Source organism: Staurois parvus, unplaced genomic scaffold, assembly GCF_062004578.1.
Source record: "Staurois parvus isolate SC_StPar_1 unplaced genomic scaffold, SC_StPar_1.0 ptg000191l, whole genome shotgun sequence".
Taxonomy (NCBI): domain Eukaryota; kingdom Metazoa; phylum Chordata; class Amphibia; order Anura; family Ranidae; genus Staurois; species Staurois parvus.
The window spans coordinates 7,190,004-7,207,667 of record NW_028317987.1 but is presented as its reverse complement, the minus strand read 5'-3'; the positions used below and the strand labels follow the sequence as shown (position 1 = coordinate 7,207,667).

The window sequence follows — 17,664 nt, the reverse complement described above, 5'->3', positions numbered from 1 at the left end:
CCAGAGCCCCTAATGGTGGGGATGGATTTGGTGGCGTGCTGGTGCCAAGTTTCCTCCCCCCAGGGTCACTGCAGGTGTGGAGAAAAGCTGTGTAAGAGGATATGGAGGAGAGATGAGGAGGAGATCCAGGAATCAGGAGAAAGGTCAGGGCAAGCAACAGACGAGAATATTGCTCAGCCAATGGGAGATGATCTCAGCATGACTTCCATCATGAAGGAGATGAGGGGGAGGGGAGGAAGTCACTGAAGGTGACCATAGATCCATGGAAATTCAGCTGGTTCAGCAGGGATCGCTCACATTTCCATCCATGTGTGGCCACTGCCGGATAAAAGCCACTCCCCCAGCGGCTGCAGCCAATAGCTTCAGTGCTGATCTGTGTATTCTGAGAGTGGAGGAACCCCCCATTGTCAGAATACAAGAGTGCAGCGGGGAGGATTCCCCCATCCACCTCCAATGTGTGGATGGGGGGATCGCTTCTATTTCCTTCCATGACCTTTTTGTCCACTCACCCAGACCCAGTGGTCGGAAAGGTGGTGGGGTTGGTTTGCTTCTATCCCCACTCAGCACCTTTCAATTCCTCCCTAACCCTCCCTCTCTATCCTTCTCTTCTTTCCAGACTCACTGCATCCGGCTGTTTTCTCCCATTTCTCTGAGGATTGCAGTGATCTATCGGCCTCCTGGACCCGTGTCCCGCTTTCTTGATGATTTCTCCGCCTGGCTCCCCTACTTTCTCTCCTCTGAACTACCCACTATTATCATCAGAGATTTTAACATCCCCATTAATGTCGACAACCCGGCTACATCCCAACTCTGCAACCTAACCTCATCTTTTTCCTTAATGCAGTGGACACGGTCCTCCACTCACTCTGATGGGAATACATTAGACCTTGTTTTCTCCCATCTTTGCACTCCCTACAACCTCACAAACACCCCCTTTCCTCTCTCTGATCACAATCTCATCACCTTCACAGTCTCCTCGTCTTCAAACACCTATCCCTCCAAGCAGCAAACAATTACCCGCAGAAACCTTCACAACTTGAACCCGGCTCCTTTCCACTCTGCAACTGACCAACTCTATGACAGAATCTCTCCCCTGTCCTGCCCTGACCTGGCCACTGCTGTCTACAACAGTTCACTTTCATCCACATTAGACTCACTTGCTCCTCTAACAACACAAAGCATCCGGCCCCGACCATTACATCCGCGGGCAGACTGATGACACCAGAAATCTTAGGAGACATAGTCGTGCGCTGGAGCGATTGTGGCGTAAAACCAAATCCCAGCAAGCATTCACCCGATATAAATCTGCTTTCTTCACATACAATTCCTCCCTCCATGCTGCCAAACAAGACGACTTTGTCACTCTTATTAATACCTTGTCATCCAGTCCTTGTCGTCTCTTCTCTACTTTTAACTCTCTACTTTTTCCACCTCCACCCAGTACGTCACTCACTGCTCATGAGATTGCAAATCATTTCAAAAACAAGATTGATGCAATTCGTAGGGGCGTTGCCACTGCACAGACATCCATCCCACTTAGCATACCTTATACTAAACCTTCCTCAACACTTTCCTCTTCTGACCTTCTACTACCGAAGAGGTCACTAATGTTTTCTCAGAAGCCCGTCTCACTACCTGCCCCCTGGATCCTGTCCCCTCACAACTACTACGGTCACCCTCTTCTTCCATCCTATGCTCCCTCACTCACATCTTCAATCTTTCCCTCTCTAATGGTGCCTTCCCCTCCCCTCTAAAGCATGTGCACATCACTCCCATACTTAAAAAGCCCTCACTGGACCCCACCAACCTGAACAACTTAAGACCCATCTCCCTGCTGCCATTTACCTCTAAACTCCTAGAACGCTTAGTCTACAATCACCTGAGCTCCCACCTCACCGACAACAACCTTCTTCACCCTTTACAGTCTGGCTTTCACTCACTACACTCCACTGAAACTGCCCTACTAATACTCACTAATGATCTACTAACTGCTAAAACCAATGACCACTACTCCATACTCATCCCAACCAATGGCCACTACTCCGTACTCATCCAAACCAATGGCCACTACTCCGTACTCATCCCAACCAATGGCCTCTACTCCGGACTCACCCCAACCAATGGCCACTACTCCATACTAATCCCAACCAATGGCCACTACTCCGTACTCATCCCAACCAATGGCTACTACTCCGTACTCATCCCAACCAATGGTCACTACTCCATACTTATCCCAACCAATGACCACTACTGCATTCTCATCCCAACCGATGGCCACTACTCCGTACTCATCCCAACCAATGGCCACTACTCCGTACTCATCCCAACCAATGGTCACTACTCCGTACTCATCCCAACCAATGACCACTACTCCGTACTCATCCCAACCAATGGCCATTACTCCGTACTATTCCCAACCAATGACCACTACTCCGTTCTCATCCCAACCAATGGCCACTACTCCGTACTCATCCCAACCAATGGCCACTACTCCGTACTCATCCCAACCAATGGCGACTACTCCGTACTCTTACTACTTAACCTCTCTGCGGCTTTTGATACTGTTTACCATCCCCTCCTCCTCAAAAAACTCCACTCTCTTGGCCTCCGAGACTCTGCTCTCTCCTGGTTCTCCTCCTACCTATCACAGCGCTTCATCAGCATTACCTATAATGCTGCCACCTCTCCCTCACTTCCTATTTCTGTAGAGGTCCCTCAAGGCTCTGTCCTTAGACCCCTTCTCTTCTCCATCTACACCTCCTCCCTTGGTCACTTGATAAACTCCCATGGCTTTAAGTACCATCTCTGTGCTGATGACACACAAATCTATCTTTCTACCCCTTACCTCGCCCCTTCAGTCTCCTCCTCACCTCACCCCTTCAGTCTCCTCCTCACCTCGCCCCTTCAGTCTCCTCTCGCATTACTAACCTACTAAGTGACATATCAGCATGGATGTCACTCCACTTCCACAAACTCAATCTTTCCAAAACTGTGCTCTTAGTATTCCCTCCAGCCCATGCCCCCTCCCCTGACTTCTCCATCAAGATCAATAACACAATCATCAGTCCCTCCCCTCATGCCAGGGTACTAGGTGTAATCCTAGACTCCCATCTGTCCTTTCAGCCCAGATCCAATCACTGTCCAAATCTTGTAGACTTCACCTCCGCAACATCTCCAAGATACGCCCGTTCCTAACCTCGGAAACCACTAAGCAACTTATTCACTCCCTTGTTATATCTCACCTTGACTATTGTAACTCCCTCCTCATTGGCCGACCTCATCGCAGGCTATCCCCTCTTCAGTCTATTATGAATGCTGCTGCCAGACTCATCCACCTTACTAACCGTTCTGTATCTGCCACCCCTCTCTGCCAATCCCTCCACTGGCCTCCATTCAGTGTCCTCCACCCCTCTCTGCCAATACCTCCACTGGCCTCCATTCAGTGTCCTCCACCCCTCTCTGCCAATCCCTCCACTGGCCTCCACTCAGTGTTCTCCAGCCCTCTCTGCCAATCCCTCCAGTGGCCTCCATTCAGTGTCCTCCACCCCTCTCTGACAATCCCTCCACTGGCCTCCACTCAGTGTTCTCCAGCCCTCTCTGCCAATCCCTCCAGTGACCTCCATTCAGTGTTCTCCATCCCTCTCTGCCAATCCCTCCTCTGACCTCCACTCAGTGTTCTCAATCCCTCTCTGCCAATCCCTCCACTGGCCTCCACTCAGTGTCCTCCACCCCTCTCTGCCAATCCCTCCACTGGCCTCCACTCAGTGTCCTCCATCCCTCTCTGCAAATCCTTCCACTGGCCTCCATTCAGTGTCCTCCACCCCTCTCTGCCATTGAATCCACTGGCTTCCAGTTGCCCAATGGATAAAATGCAAAACATTAACAATAACATATAAAGCCATTTATAACTCCGCCCCAAATTACATCACCAATCTTGTCTCTAAATATCACCCAAACCGTACTCTCCTCTCCTCGCTCTCCTCTCCTGCTAGAGAGCAGACCTTCTGCTCTCTAGCTCCCTTGTCTCCTCTTCCCATGCTCATCTCCAGGACTTCTCCCATCCTCTGGAACTCTCTACCCCAATTTATCAGACTATCGCCTACTCTGCTCACTTTTAGGTGATGTCTAAAAATCTATCGTTTCAGGGAAGCCTATCCTGCCCTCAGCTAATACTGGAATCTTCTACTCCTCCTACCAGTCCATCCCCCACAGTTACTACCTTTTGTAGCACTAGCCCCTCCCTCCTAGATTGTAAACTCCCAGGATCAGGGCCCTCCTATCCCTCTTGTATTGAACTGTATTGTTGCTGTATTGTCTCCCGTTATATTGTAAAGTGCTGAGCAAACTGTTGGCGCCATAAATCCTGTATAATAATAATAATATTTTTTTCTCTCATCCCGCTGGCTGAACGATAAAACTGAACCATGTAGGCCGGCTTTGGGAGCAAATATATTATCATCAACTCCTCCCCCTGAAGGGGTTAATCTGGGTTCCCACACTATATATGTGTGTATCATCATCTGCTGGAGATAAAAGACATCACAGTGACTATGGAGGAAGAGGACGGACATGACTATGGAGGAAGAGGACGGACGTGACTATGGAGGAAGAGGATGGACATGACTATGGAAGAAGAGGATGGACATGGCTATGGAGGAAGAGGACAGACATGGCTATGGAGGAAGAGGATGGACATGACTATGGAGGAAGAGGATGGACATGATAAGGGGTTACTGGGTGTAAATAGTAAATACCATCTTATTACCTCCTCTGCTGCTACTTCCACCGATGTCTCTTTTTCTTTGTGCCACACGGAACTTTGTCTTTATTTCAGGTCACTTCCTGCCTGTACCTGACATCACTTCCTGTCTGTACCTGACAGCACTTCCTGTCTGTACCTGACATCACTTCTTATCTGTCTTCCATAGAGACTTCCTGTCTGGGTAGAAGTGAGATCCCCACCTTGTGGAGCTCAGAGGAACTGCTGCCCCGAGAAGCGTCCGGTAGTGTAGATCTCATTTGCTACCATAAGTTTTTGAAGATTGAAGAAAAAAAACAAAAGAAATGTTTCTATTTTTTTTTATATTTCAAAACCTTTTGAGAAAAAATGAGATCTGCAAAATACTCCCCATGCCTCTTTTTAAATTCCTTGGGGTGTCTACTTTCCAGAAAGGGGTCATTTGGAGGGGTTTGGTGCTATCCTGGCATGTCAGGGCCTCCGAAACTGTGATAGGTAGTGAGGAAGTGAAATGAGGAAGTTACGCACCTTCAGGCTTTCAAAGCGGTCATTGGATTTCAGGTTCCTGTATGTGGCTAGGCTCCCAAAAAGTCTCACACATGTGGTATCCCCATACTTGGTAGAAGTAGCAGAATGTATTTTGGGGTGTAATTCTATATATACCCATGGCTTGTGTGACAAATATATCATTTAAATGACAACTTTGTGTAAAAAACGTTTTTGTAATTTTCCAGAAACTTGTGGAAATAAAAAAAATCTTCCATGGACTCAATATGCCTCTCAGCAGATAGCTTAGGGTGTCTACTTTCTGAAAAGGGTCATTTGGGTGTGTTTGTACTATTCTGGTATTTTAGCACCTCAAGAAATGTGATGGGCAGTCAGAAAGTAAAAGCTGTGTAAATTCCATTATCTCTCCCATAGTTTGTAGACGCTATAACTTTCACACAAAGCAATCAATATACACTTATTGGGATTATTTTTAACCAAAGACATGGAGCAGAATATTTTAGTATTTTTTAATATTTTTATGACAGAAATGAGAAAATGTTTTTTTTTTTCAAAACTTTTTTTTTCAAAATGTTTTTTGTTTATAGCACCAAAAATAAATATTGCACAGGTGATCAAATACCACGGAAAGAAAGCTCAAAAGGACGTAAATTTCATTTATTTACTGTATTGCATGACCGCGCAATTGTCAGTAACACTAGTGCAGCGCTGTATAGCAAAAAATGGTGTAAATTCCATTATCTATCCCATAGTTTGTAGATATAACTATCACACAAAGCAATCAATATACACTTATTGGGATTTTTCACCAAAAACATGGAGCAGAATACATTTTGGCCTAAATTTATGACTAACTTTGAGTTTACTATATATTTTTTATAGCCGAAAGTAAACAATTTGGTTTTTCTTCAAAATGTTCGGTATTTTTTTGATTGTAGCGCGAAAAATAAAAAGCGCACAGGTGATGAAATACCACCAAAAGAAAGCTCTATTTGTGTGAAAAAAGGATGTAAATATTGTTTGGGTGAAGCATTGCATGACCGCGCAATTATCAGTGGAATTAGTGCAGCGCTGAATATCAAAAAGAGGCGTGGTCAGGAAGGGGGGAAAATCCTTTGGAAGGCGAGGGGTTAATCATGTCCAGCAAAAAAAATATTAAAATTAAAATTTCGTCATAAATTTCGTCCAGAATGTATTCTGCTCCGTGTCTTTGCTAAAAATAAAACCCCAATCCGTGTAAATGAATCGTTTTCTGTGAAAGTTGCAGCGTCTACAAATGGCGGGATAGATACTGGAATTGTATTTTTTTTACTAGTGTGATAGATATTTTGGGCCTACAGTAATTTTTACCATCATTGTGAACTTGTTTTTTTTTCAAGAAATATTTATTAGGTTTTTTGTCAATAAAAAAAAGAAAACATCAAGTCATTTGGGTGTTACAAACAGGGAGAAAAGATGACATTAATGACTGGATAGACATTGCAGATGATGTACATAGAGCATTGCTGGGTTCTGCTCTCCAATGTGTGATGGAGTGAGGAGACCGGGGATCACATCAACATCTATACATCTCCACAATACATCCTACAAATGTACAAAAGGGACATAAAAGAAAGACAAAGGAAATACAGCAGAGGGCTTAAGAAGGGGGAGGGGGGAGAAGGGAGGGAGGAGGGGGGGAGGGGGGGTGGAAAGAGGGGGAAGGGCAGAAAGAAAAGGGAGCTAGAAAGGGAATAAAAAGGAATCCCCTGATCTCTGATGTGTGGGATTAGAGAGGGATAAATAGACATATAAGTATAGCCGGAACCTCTAGTGGAGCATCTAAGCAGCACTTTGTTCAGTGACCCCTTGAAGGGGAGGGAGGGGGTGGATCCTAAGGACATCATGGCCTCATGCTCATATGACAAGTTGGATTTAGATGGGTTGACCTCCGTGGAGCAGAGGGATCTCAGGACCACTAATACCTTAATAAATACATTATCCATACGTTTTAGTCAGAAGTGGAGACAGTGTTCTGGAGGGGGGTGTAGGTGGGGGCAGGATCTGCCATAGCATTTTCCAGAAGGCTTCTTTGTTCAGATAGAATGTTCTTGATACGTATATTTGCCATTTTCATGCGAAAGAGTCTGATTTGTTTGGACAGGATGAGAAAAGATGAAGTTTGTCTGTGTGGAGGAGGTGGATGAGATCCTTTTTGACGTCAGATATGGTTGGTGGTGTACCATCTACACATTTTTTCAGGATGGCTCGTCTTGCCATCAGGAGGCAAGAAGACATCCAAGACTTGTTTTGTTGAGGAAGTGAGTTGAGGCCCCTGTGAAGCATGAAAAGGGTAGAGTCCAAATTGCCGAATAGTAGATGTATTGGAGATTCAGGGAGTTTAACTCCTGTCACAAATTGGATGAAAGATAGCGCTTGATCCCAAAATGTGGAGATAGGATGGCAAGTCCAAAATCTGTGTTTAAGGTTTGGTAGGTTACAGAGGCAGAGAGGACATTGAGACGTGTTTGATGCGGACTTGGAGGAAGAGCGAGGCATGTAGGCCCGATGCATAATTTTCAGTTGCTGTTCCTGACAGAACTCGTTCGTAACATAGGCACAGGTGGTGTTGAAGCCTGCCAAAATGTGTTCCACAGTAAGTCCTGGAAGTCCTTGACCCATGAGGTCACAGATGTAGACTCTAAAGGTTTAGTAAAGCAAAGGTTAAGTGGGGAGTAAATATCTGAAGTCTTGAACCTGCCTCTGCTCAACAGAGTGTCAACCAATGTGGTTTGAAAAAGAGAAGGCTTGTCAGGAGCTAGTGATTTCACAAAGTTTATTACTTGCATTGCATATATAAAATGGTGTGAGGGCAAGTCCAGGGTCCCTAATTGGTGGAGGTTTGGTGGAGGTTTACCGGAGGAAGAGTCAAAGATTGTGGAACAAGTGTAAGGTCTTGGGTGTGCCATTTAGCGTAGGCCGCGTATTGTTGTGGATGAGGGAAAGATGGATTACCATGAATAGGGAGGTAGCAGGAAACCCATGGGGACACTCCCAATTTGCGTCTGATTTCTCTCCAGGCCACCAAAGTGTCACGTAAAAGAGGATTGTTTTTTAGGGGAGTTGGAAGCTGGTTTATATTGCATGTAAAATAGCAGCTACATTGTGCGGGTTACCATGTCAGATTCTAGCTGGTGGAGTAAATAGACGACTTGGATAGCCAGTGTAGACTGATGTGTAAGAGACATGCAAGGTTATATATGTGAATGATGGGAAGGCCCGATCCCCCCTCGCTCCTCCGGTATGTGAATGTTGGGAAGGCCCGATCCCCCCTCGCTCCTCCAGTATGTGAATGTTGGGAAGGCCCGATCCCCCCTCACTCCTCCAGTATGTGAATGTTGGGAAGGCCCGATCCCCCCTCGCTCCTCCGGTATGTGAATGTTGGGAAGGCCCAATCCCCCCTCGCTCCTCCGGTATGTGAATGTTGGGAAGGCCCGATCCCCCCTCGCTCCTCCGGTATGTGAATGTTGGGAAGGCCCGATTCCCCCTCGCTCCTCCGGTATGTGAATGTTGGGAAGGCCCGATCCCCCCTCGCTCCTCCGGTATGTGAATGTTGGGAAGGCCCGATCCCCCCTCGCTCCTCCGGTATGTGAATGTTGGGAAGGCCCGATCCCCCCTCGCTCCTCCGGTATGTGAATGTTGGGAATGCCCGATCCCTCCTCGCTCCTCCGGAGATAGAGGTTTTGCAAAGCTATGCGTGGACGGCGACCCCTCCAGAGAAATTGTGAGAGAGCTGTGTTTAGTTTGGTTACGTCTCCATGCAGGAGTAGTAGAGGAATGGATTGAAGTGGATAAAGTACTTCTCACACGTGGAAACAGCTAGCAGACGCCTCTACCCTCCACCACTTCCCATCTATTTCTCACACGTGGACACCGCTAGCAGACAACTTTACCCTCCCCCACTTCCCATCTACTTATCACATGTGGACACTGCTAGCAGACACCTCTACCCTCCCCCACTTCTGCTCTATTTCTCACACGTGGACACCGCTAGCAGACACCTCTACCCTCCCCCACTTCTGCTCTACTTCTCACATGTGGACACTGCTAGCAGACACCTCTACCCTCCCCCACTTCCGCTCTACTTCTCATATGTGGACACAGCTAGCAGACACCTCTACCCTCCCCCACTTCCGCTGTACTTCTCATATGTGGACACAGCTAGCAGACACCTTTACCCTCCCCCACTTCCCATCTACTTATCACACGTGGACACCGCTAGCAGACACCTCTACCCTCCCCTACTTCCGCTCTACTTCTCACACGTGGACACCGCTAGAGACACCTTTACCCTCCCCCACTTCTCATCTACTTCTCACACGTGGACACTGCTAGCAGACACCTCTACCCTCCCCCACTTCTGCTCTACTTCTCACACGTGGACACCGCTAGCAGACACCTCTACCCTCCCCCACTTCTCATCTACTTCTCACACGTGGACACTGCTAGCAGACACCTCTACCCTCCCCCACTTCTGCTCTACTTCTCACACGTGGACACTGCTAGCAGACACCTTTACCCTCCCCCACTTCCTCTCTTTCTCACACGTGGACACTGCTAGCAGACACCTCAACCCCACTTCATCCAAGGAGATCCCATTACTCCATCTTCTCTGCAGATTTGACCCAGTCATTATCATCCCCTATACTCCAACTGTTGAAGGGCCCCATCTATAGCCGGCAGAAGATGAACTCTCCTTGATCTCCATATACTGTATATCCATCAGTAACTCAGAGATGCTCCCACTTTCCATTAGCCAATCCCTGCTCCTTCTCCCTCCACACCCGCCCCATATACAGTCCAGGCGTGGCAGTCCCGGGAGTGCAGCTGTAGCTGTGTGAAGCCTGAATGTCCTAGTAGGAGGAGTTCTGCCCGCAGTGTGAGCTGCACTCCTGGAGGACCCTGTTCCAGTCTATGCTGCACCACCCACAGCTTCATGATTGGCCTTCCTCGGCCTCATTGTCTGATATCAATTGTCCGTGTATTGCTACATGTTGGGGATTTCTGCTACAAATCTGAACTAGGAATAGAGAAAGGTAGAAAGGATGGCGCTCTACTTCCTGCTCTCTGTTCTTTCCATCCCCCATCAACCAATCACAATGTGTCCACAATCACCATGGAAATGATCAGATCAATAAAACGTTTGTCATAGACAGACCATCATGTGCCGATCATATACACAGACATTTGTATCACGGGAAACATACAAGAAACATGTATGGAGAAAGACATGGGAAAGTCCCAATATGTGCATTCACCAATCACTCCTTCATTCCCGGTATACACACAATTCCATTGCTTCCATGTGTACACCATCAGTCACTCTTCTAGAATTGGGACATTTTATTACCACCCACCTCTTCAGTGATCCCCCACCATGCAAGTATTGTCCTCACCTACAACTGTGGGCCTAATGAGTGCTTGGAACATTTGTCCACAAAGTATTATAATAGACCTCCAAGTGCTTGTGAAATCTCCCGCCACAAAATGTACTCAGCCAATCCCAGGGCAGGACTCTATTTTTATTCTTCTCCTGCTATCAATGGCCAACCCGGTCCCACACTTCATCCATGTCTTTGGGGACATCAGATCTCCTTATCAACTGTTTCTTCCATGATGAAGATCAGCCATGGAGTATATCTGAGGTGTATATCAGGGTGTGCTTCTTCCCCACATGAGAGCTGGGATGTCCAGCAACATTCATCTAGAAGACATTTCCCACACTCAAGGCACTAATACACCTCCAGGGTTGTGTGGGACCCCTGATGTACAGGAAGACAGGACTTCAGTGAGGAACATTTCCCTCACTCAGGACAGGAATATGGCTTCTCCCATGTGTGAGATGTCTGATGTCTGGAAAGATGCGACTTCACTGAAAAACATTTCCCGCACTTAGGACAGGAATACGGCTTCTCCCCCGTGTGAGATCTCTGATGTGTGTAAAGATGGGACTTCTGTGAAAAACATTTCCCGCACTCAGGACAGGAATACGGCTTCTCCCCCGTGTGAGATCTCTGATGTGTGTAAAGATGGGACTTCTGTGAAAAACATTTCCCACACTCAGGACAGGAATGCAACTTCTCCCCCGTGTGAAATCTCTGATGGCTGTAAAGATTGGACTTCTGTGAAAAACATTTCCCGCACTCAGGACAGGAATATGGCTTCTCCCCTGTATGAGACATCTGATGTTTGTAAAGATTGGACTTCACGGAAAAACATTTACTGCACTCAAGACAGGAATATGGCTTCTCCCCCGTGTGAGATCTCTGATGTCTGTAAAGACTGGACTTCTCTGAGAAACATTTCTCACACTCAGAACAGGAATACAGCTTTTCCCCCGTGTGATATCTCTGATGCTTGTGAAAATGGGATTTCAATGAAAAAAATTTCCCACACTCAGAACAGGAATATGGTTTCTCCCCTGTGTGAGATCTCTGATGTGTGTAAAGATTGGTCTTCTGTGAAAAACATTTCCCGCACTCAGGACAGGAATACGGCTTCTCTCCTGTATGAGATCTCTGATGTGTGTAAAGAATAGACCTATCTGAAAAATATTTCCCACACTCATGACAGGAATACGGCTTCTCCCCTGTGTGAGATCTTTGATGTGTGTAAAGAGTGGACTTCTGTGAATAAAATTTCCCGCACTCAGAACAGGAATACGGTTTCTCCCCTGTGTGAGATCTCTGATGTGTGTAAAGACTGGACTTCTGTGAAAAACATTTCCCGCACTCAGGACAGGAATATGGCTTCTCTCCCGTGTGAGTTCTTTTATGCACATTAAGATGGCATTTAAAATGAAATCCCTTCCCGCACTCAGTACAGGAGAATATCTTCCCTGTTGGAAGGCCGGCCCGGTCCCGCACTGTCTGAGGTTCCTCAGGATACGAGGAATCCGATGGTCCATCTACACTGGGTGGTGCCGGATGGACATTGGAGGGAGCCGGGTTTTCTCCTGGACTATACTGTGTGATGTCCTCATCTTCTACTTTCCAGTCTGGAGACAAAGTGAGACAATCCTCTGAGGTTTTCCTCATCTCCCGGCCATGGACTAAAATACAAAGACAAAGAGGATTACTAGACAGGAGCTGATTGGTTCCCCCAAACCAGGACTCCGCCCACATCAGGCAGCTTGGTCTCTGAGGAGCTTACAATTCCACCCTCAAGGAAACTAGGAAATGGCTCCTCTGATCTCCTACCAGGTCATTTCTTTATTCATGGACCTTAGTCAGAGAGTGAGGAAACAACCAGAACTGTCTTTTATAGGAGGGACAGTGATGAGGGGATTATAGGACGAGGGTCCCCACCCCCTCTATCACTCATCGCCATCTTCCCAACACAAGAAGTACTGCACTTCCTTATTTAGTCCATGATTTAGTCATGAAGAACAGCGGGGCTGAGCCCCACCAGAGGTCAGAGAGTGAGGATGGGGGGAGAACAACCAAGATGAAGACTGGACTGATCCTGAAGACCACCATCATTGGGGTATTGACTCCTCCCTCATTATCACTTTCTGTTTAAGGGTCCAAAGTTGGAGGATGTTATCACATTATTATCACCATGTAAAAGTCTGTGCTCCAATCACATCATCCGATACAAAATGTCCAGCTGGGAGGAAATGGGGGGAACAAAAGAGAATCCATATTATGTGTATATATAGCAGTGGGGGGAGGGGGGGAGAGAAGAAGTCAGAACCATGGAATCTACAACAGAGTATATAGTGCAGGGGTCAGGAGTATGTAATGTACAACATAGAGTATATAGTGCAGGGGTCAGGAGGATGTAATGTACAACATAGAGTATATAGTGCAGGGGTCAGGAGTATGTAATGTACAACATAGAGTATATAGTGCAGGGGTCAGGAGTATGTAATGTACAACATAGAGTATATAGTGCAGGGGTCAGGAGTATGTAATGTACAACATAGAGTATATAGTGCAGGGGTCAGGAGTATGTAATGTACAACATAGAGTATATAGTGCAGGGTCAGGAGGATGTAATGTACAATATAAATTATATAGTGTAAGGGTCAGGACTCATAATATTGGTATTCAGCACTCAGTGGTGGCCTAGATGTTCACATGAGACAAGCTGCAGAGGTCTCACACTGCTGCCTCCTGTCTCCTGAGACTGAATCCATTGTTTCTATGTGTTTATCAGATGATGGGGGATCTAGGTGGATCCTCCGTACTGCTCTCTCCTTTACAATAAAGTCTCCTCTTACCCGGTGATGTGAGGGGCGGCTGATTGTCCATCATGACGTCCTTGTAGAGATCCTTGTGTCCTTCTAAATACTCCCACTCCTCCATGGAGAAATAGACAGTGACACCCTGACACCTTATAGGAACCTGACACACACAATGATACAGTCACCATCCAGACACATCCCTTGTCTGTTACTGGAGAATGTCCCAGAATTCCCAGCACCGCTCACCTCTCCTGTCAGCAGCTCCATCATCTTCTTGGTGACTTCTAGAATCTTCTGTGTCTTCTGTCTTGTAGGGATCAGGGATGGAATTGGGGGGATGGTGATGGGATTCTGGATTCTCGAGGATCTTGTGGTCATACGATGAGATCTCCTTCTTGTGTCATTGTCGGTAGATTTCTTCATGACTCCTGTACAGTTCTGTGTGATACAAAGAGGTTTTACCTGTCCATAAAGGACAACAAGAGGAAGTACTTGGTATAGCAGAGTCCAATGTTTGGTGAAAGGATTGGTGCAAAGCTGAAGGTTTTGGTTCTGTTAGTCATGATGCCATCAGGTGGTCTGACATTGAGCTGTACAATAGAGATGGTCTGCATCCCTCACACAAGGGCACTCAGCTCCTTACTATGGAATTTAGGAGGTTTTTGGACATGCATTTAAACTGAGAAATGGGGGCAGAGATGTCATTGTTGAGGATCATTTCTGTCTCCAGCAGGCTGAAACAAGTGTGAGGTTGGTGTTGTTCAGGACAGAGTTGCTCGAAGTTTAGGCAACAAGCTTTGTGAGCTGACAGCTCTTATGTCAGGGACCACTTGTACCTTCTTGTAATTACAGAGACGTGGTTCAAGGATTCAGATGACTGGGAACTATACCAGGCTATACACTATACAGGAAAGACAGAGTAGGGGGGAGGGGAGGTGGAGTTGTCATATATGTCAGAAATAGCATAAGGAGAACATTAATTCAAACAACAAATGAAATACTGGAAACCTTCTGGGTCTGCCTTCCAACCAGAGAGGGATCTTCCCTTAGAATTGGTGTCATATACAGACCCCCAGGACAGACTGAAGATTAGGAGGACTTCTTGATTGATGAGATAACTCAAATGGCAATGAAGGGGGAGGTTTTTATTATGGGTGACGTCACCACGCCTGACATTAACTGGAAATCTCAAACTGCTATTACAAGCATTACAGGGATGTAATGGAAGCACTGAATGGTGCTTCTCTAAAACAGTAAAAAGTCCAACCCAAGGCGATCATATTCTAGACCTAGTACTGACAAATGGGGATCGACTGTCTAATGTTGAGGTGGGAGAAAATTTGGGTTCTAATGATCACCAATGTCTTTGGTTTGATATTAAAATAAGAACTGAAAAATCATATACAAAAACAAAAGATTTAGATTCCAAAAAGACAAATTTTGGTGAATTGGGTGAATTTCTAAAAAATGAGTTGAAAGGTTGGAGTAAAAGGACCGGAGTAAGTAATCAGTGGGCACTGTTAGAGTCTACCATCCTGGAGGCAACTAGATTAAATGTCAGGCAAGTTAGTAAGAATAAACAGAAGAGACAACCAATATGGTTCACTAAAGAGAGAAGTAGGATAGTAAAGGAAAAGAAATCATCATATAGGAGATTCAAGGAAACAGGAGGTGGAGCTGACAGAGAAGAGTATAAAAATGTACAAAAGGAGGCCAAACACATTATCAGCGCTGCCAAAGCACAGAAAGAGGAGGAAATTGCTAAATCTATGAAGAAAGGAGATAAAACATTTTATAGCTACATTAGTGATAGAAAAAATACGATGGGATCACTAAAATTAAAACTGGGCACAACACCTACTATGTGTTGAGGGAGACCTGAATGTAGCAAACCACTTAAACAATGACTTTTGTTCAGTCTTCTCAGAAATAAATTATACTAATAATAAGATGGGAAATCATATTGGTTCCAGTAATGATGGATCATTTTTAGGTTTTCTGGAGACAGAGGTGGCAGAGGAAGTTGCTCGATTAAAGCTTAACCCCTTGGCGCCGGCGTCTCCTTGCCCTTTGAGGGTTTCAGAAGCCGGGAGGAGGATGGGGTTTTTGTCAGGGAGCGAGGAGCCAGACACACGAGGTACAATTAAAGGTAGGTTTATTGTACAAAAACAAGACATAGTCTATGCAAGTCCAACAGCAACAGCAGATGACTGGGTAGGACAGTAGCCAGGAAAAATGGTCGCCAGAGCCGGGGTCAGAAGCCAGGAAGGATGATCGCCAGAGCCGGGGTTCAGAAGCCAGGAAGGATGATCACCAGAGCTGGGGTCAGCAGCCAGTAAGGATGATCGCCAGAGCCGGGGTCAGAAGCCAGGAAGGAGTCTTGCCAAAACCGAGTCGGTATCCAAGAGAGCAATGAGAAACTAACAGGAGCTTGTTGCAATGCAACAAACAGGACACGAATGCAATGAGCAGCTGCAGACATCAGGCTTAAATGTGATAAGCCACCACCTCCTGGAGGAGGAGCCACAGAGGCCTGAAAGCATTAAGGATCCCACAATGCTTTGCAGACACCTAAGATGGATGCCAGCACACGGAGCAGCACAAACCCTGAGGAAAGGTAGGACCTTGATAGTACCTCCTCCTCAAGGACCCCTCCCCCTCCGTGGCTCAACATAAGGCTTCTGGGGAAAGCGGGCGTGAAAAGAGTGGAGGAGGGCAGGAGCATGAACATCCATGGAAGGAACCCAGGAACGCACCTTGGGACCATAACCACGCCAATGGACCAGGAACTGCACCCGACCGCGGACCAACCGAGAATCCAGGATGCTGCTCACCTCATACTCCTCATGACCGTCAACCTGGATAGGATGAGGCCGAGGCGGAGAGGCAGTAAAGAGATTACAGACCAGAGGCTTCAACAGGGATACGTGGAAGACATTGGAGATACGCATCCCAGGAGGAAGAGCAAGGGCATAGGCAACCGGGTACACCCTGCGGAGGATGCAGAAAGGACCAACATAACGGGGAGCCAGTTTCGGTGCAGGCACCTGAAGATTGAGGTTACGAGTGGACAACCACACCCAATCTCCGACCTGGTATGAAGGAGCGGGCAACCATCTACGATCAGCCTGGAGCTTCTGGCGCTGTGCTGAGTCCTTCAAGGACCTCTGGATCTGCCCCCATGAGGAACGCAGGGCAGCAAGATGGTTATCCACAGCCGGAATGTGCTGTGGCGAGAACAACTCAGGCAATACAGCGGGTTGGAACTCATAGTTGGCCATGAAGGGAGACATCCCAGAGGAGGAGTTGACAGCCGAGTTCCTCGCAAACTCTGCCCATGGCAGGAGATCGACCCAATTGTCTTGATGGTCTGATATATAGCAGCGAAGGAATTGTTCCAGGGCCTGGTTGGAACGCTCCACAGCCCCATTGGACTGCGGGTGGTAGGCCGAAGAGAAGGAGAGCTCGATACCCAACTGGGAGCAGAAGGCGCGCCAGAACCTGGACACAAACTGACTCCCGTGGTCCGAGACAATCACCTTGGGCAACCCATGCAAGCAAAAGATCTCCCTGGTGAAAACCGTAACCAGTTCTTGCGCAGTTGGCAATTTTTTGAACGGAACACAATGGCACATCTTGGAAAAACAATCAATGACCATAAGAATGACCGTATGGCCTTGAGACGCAGGGAGGTCCACAATAAAATCCATGCCCAGGTGTGACCAGGGACTCTCCCCATTGGGAATGGGTTGCAGAAGGCCCAATGGAAGATGCCGAGGAGATTTATTCTGGGCACAGACCGAACATGCCGCTACATATGAGGCAATGTCAGAATGGAGAGATGGCCACCAGAATAACCGAGAAACGACCCAGGACAACTGGTTCCTACCTGGATGACTGGCAGTCTTGGAATTATGGTAGGTACACAGCAAGTGGGTATGCAATCCCTCAGGTATGAAACATCTGCCAGTCGGTCTCTCAGGAAGAGCATCAGTTTTAGCCGCCAAAATCTGCTCCCCAAGGGGAGAAGTCTAGTTGGTAAGAATGGCAGCCAGGATCTGGTCCGGAGGTATGACCGAGGTAGGCTCAGAGTCCTCCCTGGATAGCTCAGAGTATTGCCACGACAAGGCATCAGCCTTGACATTCTTGGAGCAAGGCAAATAGGAGACCACATAGTTAAAGCGCGACAAGA

The 17,664-nt window shown here is 47.0% G+C and overlaps 1 protein-coding gene across 1 annotated transcript in view; it reads right to left on the bottom strand.

Moving 5' to 3' along the window:
* LOC149461946 (uncharacterized) overlaps positions 1-17,664 on the bottom strand; it is a 61,822-nt gene that overhangs the window by 15,015 nt on the left and 29,143 nt on the right. Inside the window, exons 3-4 of the mRNA XM_089677760.1 lie at positions 13,658-13,910; positions 11,107-12,335 (exon numbers count right to left, since the gene is read on the bottom strand). Of these exons, the coding sequence (XP_089533886.1) occupies positions 11,107-12,335; positions 13,658-13,910 (1,482 nt within the window). The remainder of the gene's footprint in view (positions 1-11,106; positions 12,336-13,657; positions 13,911-17,664) is intronic.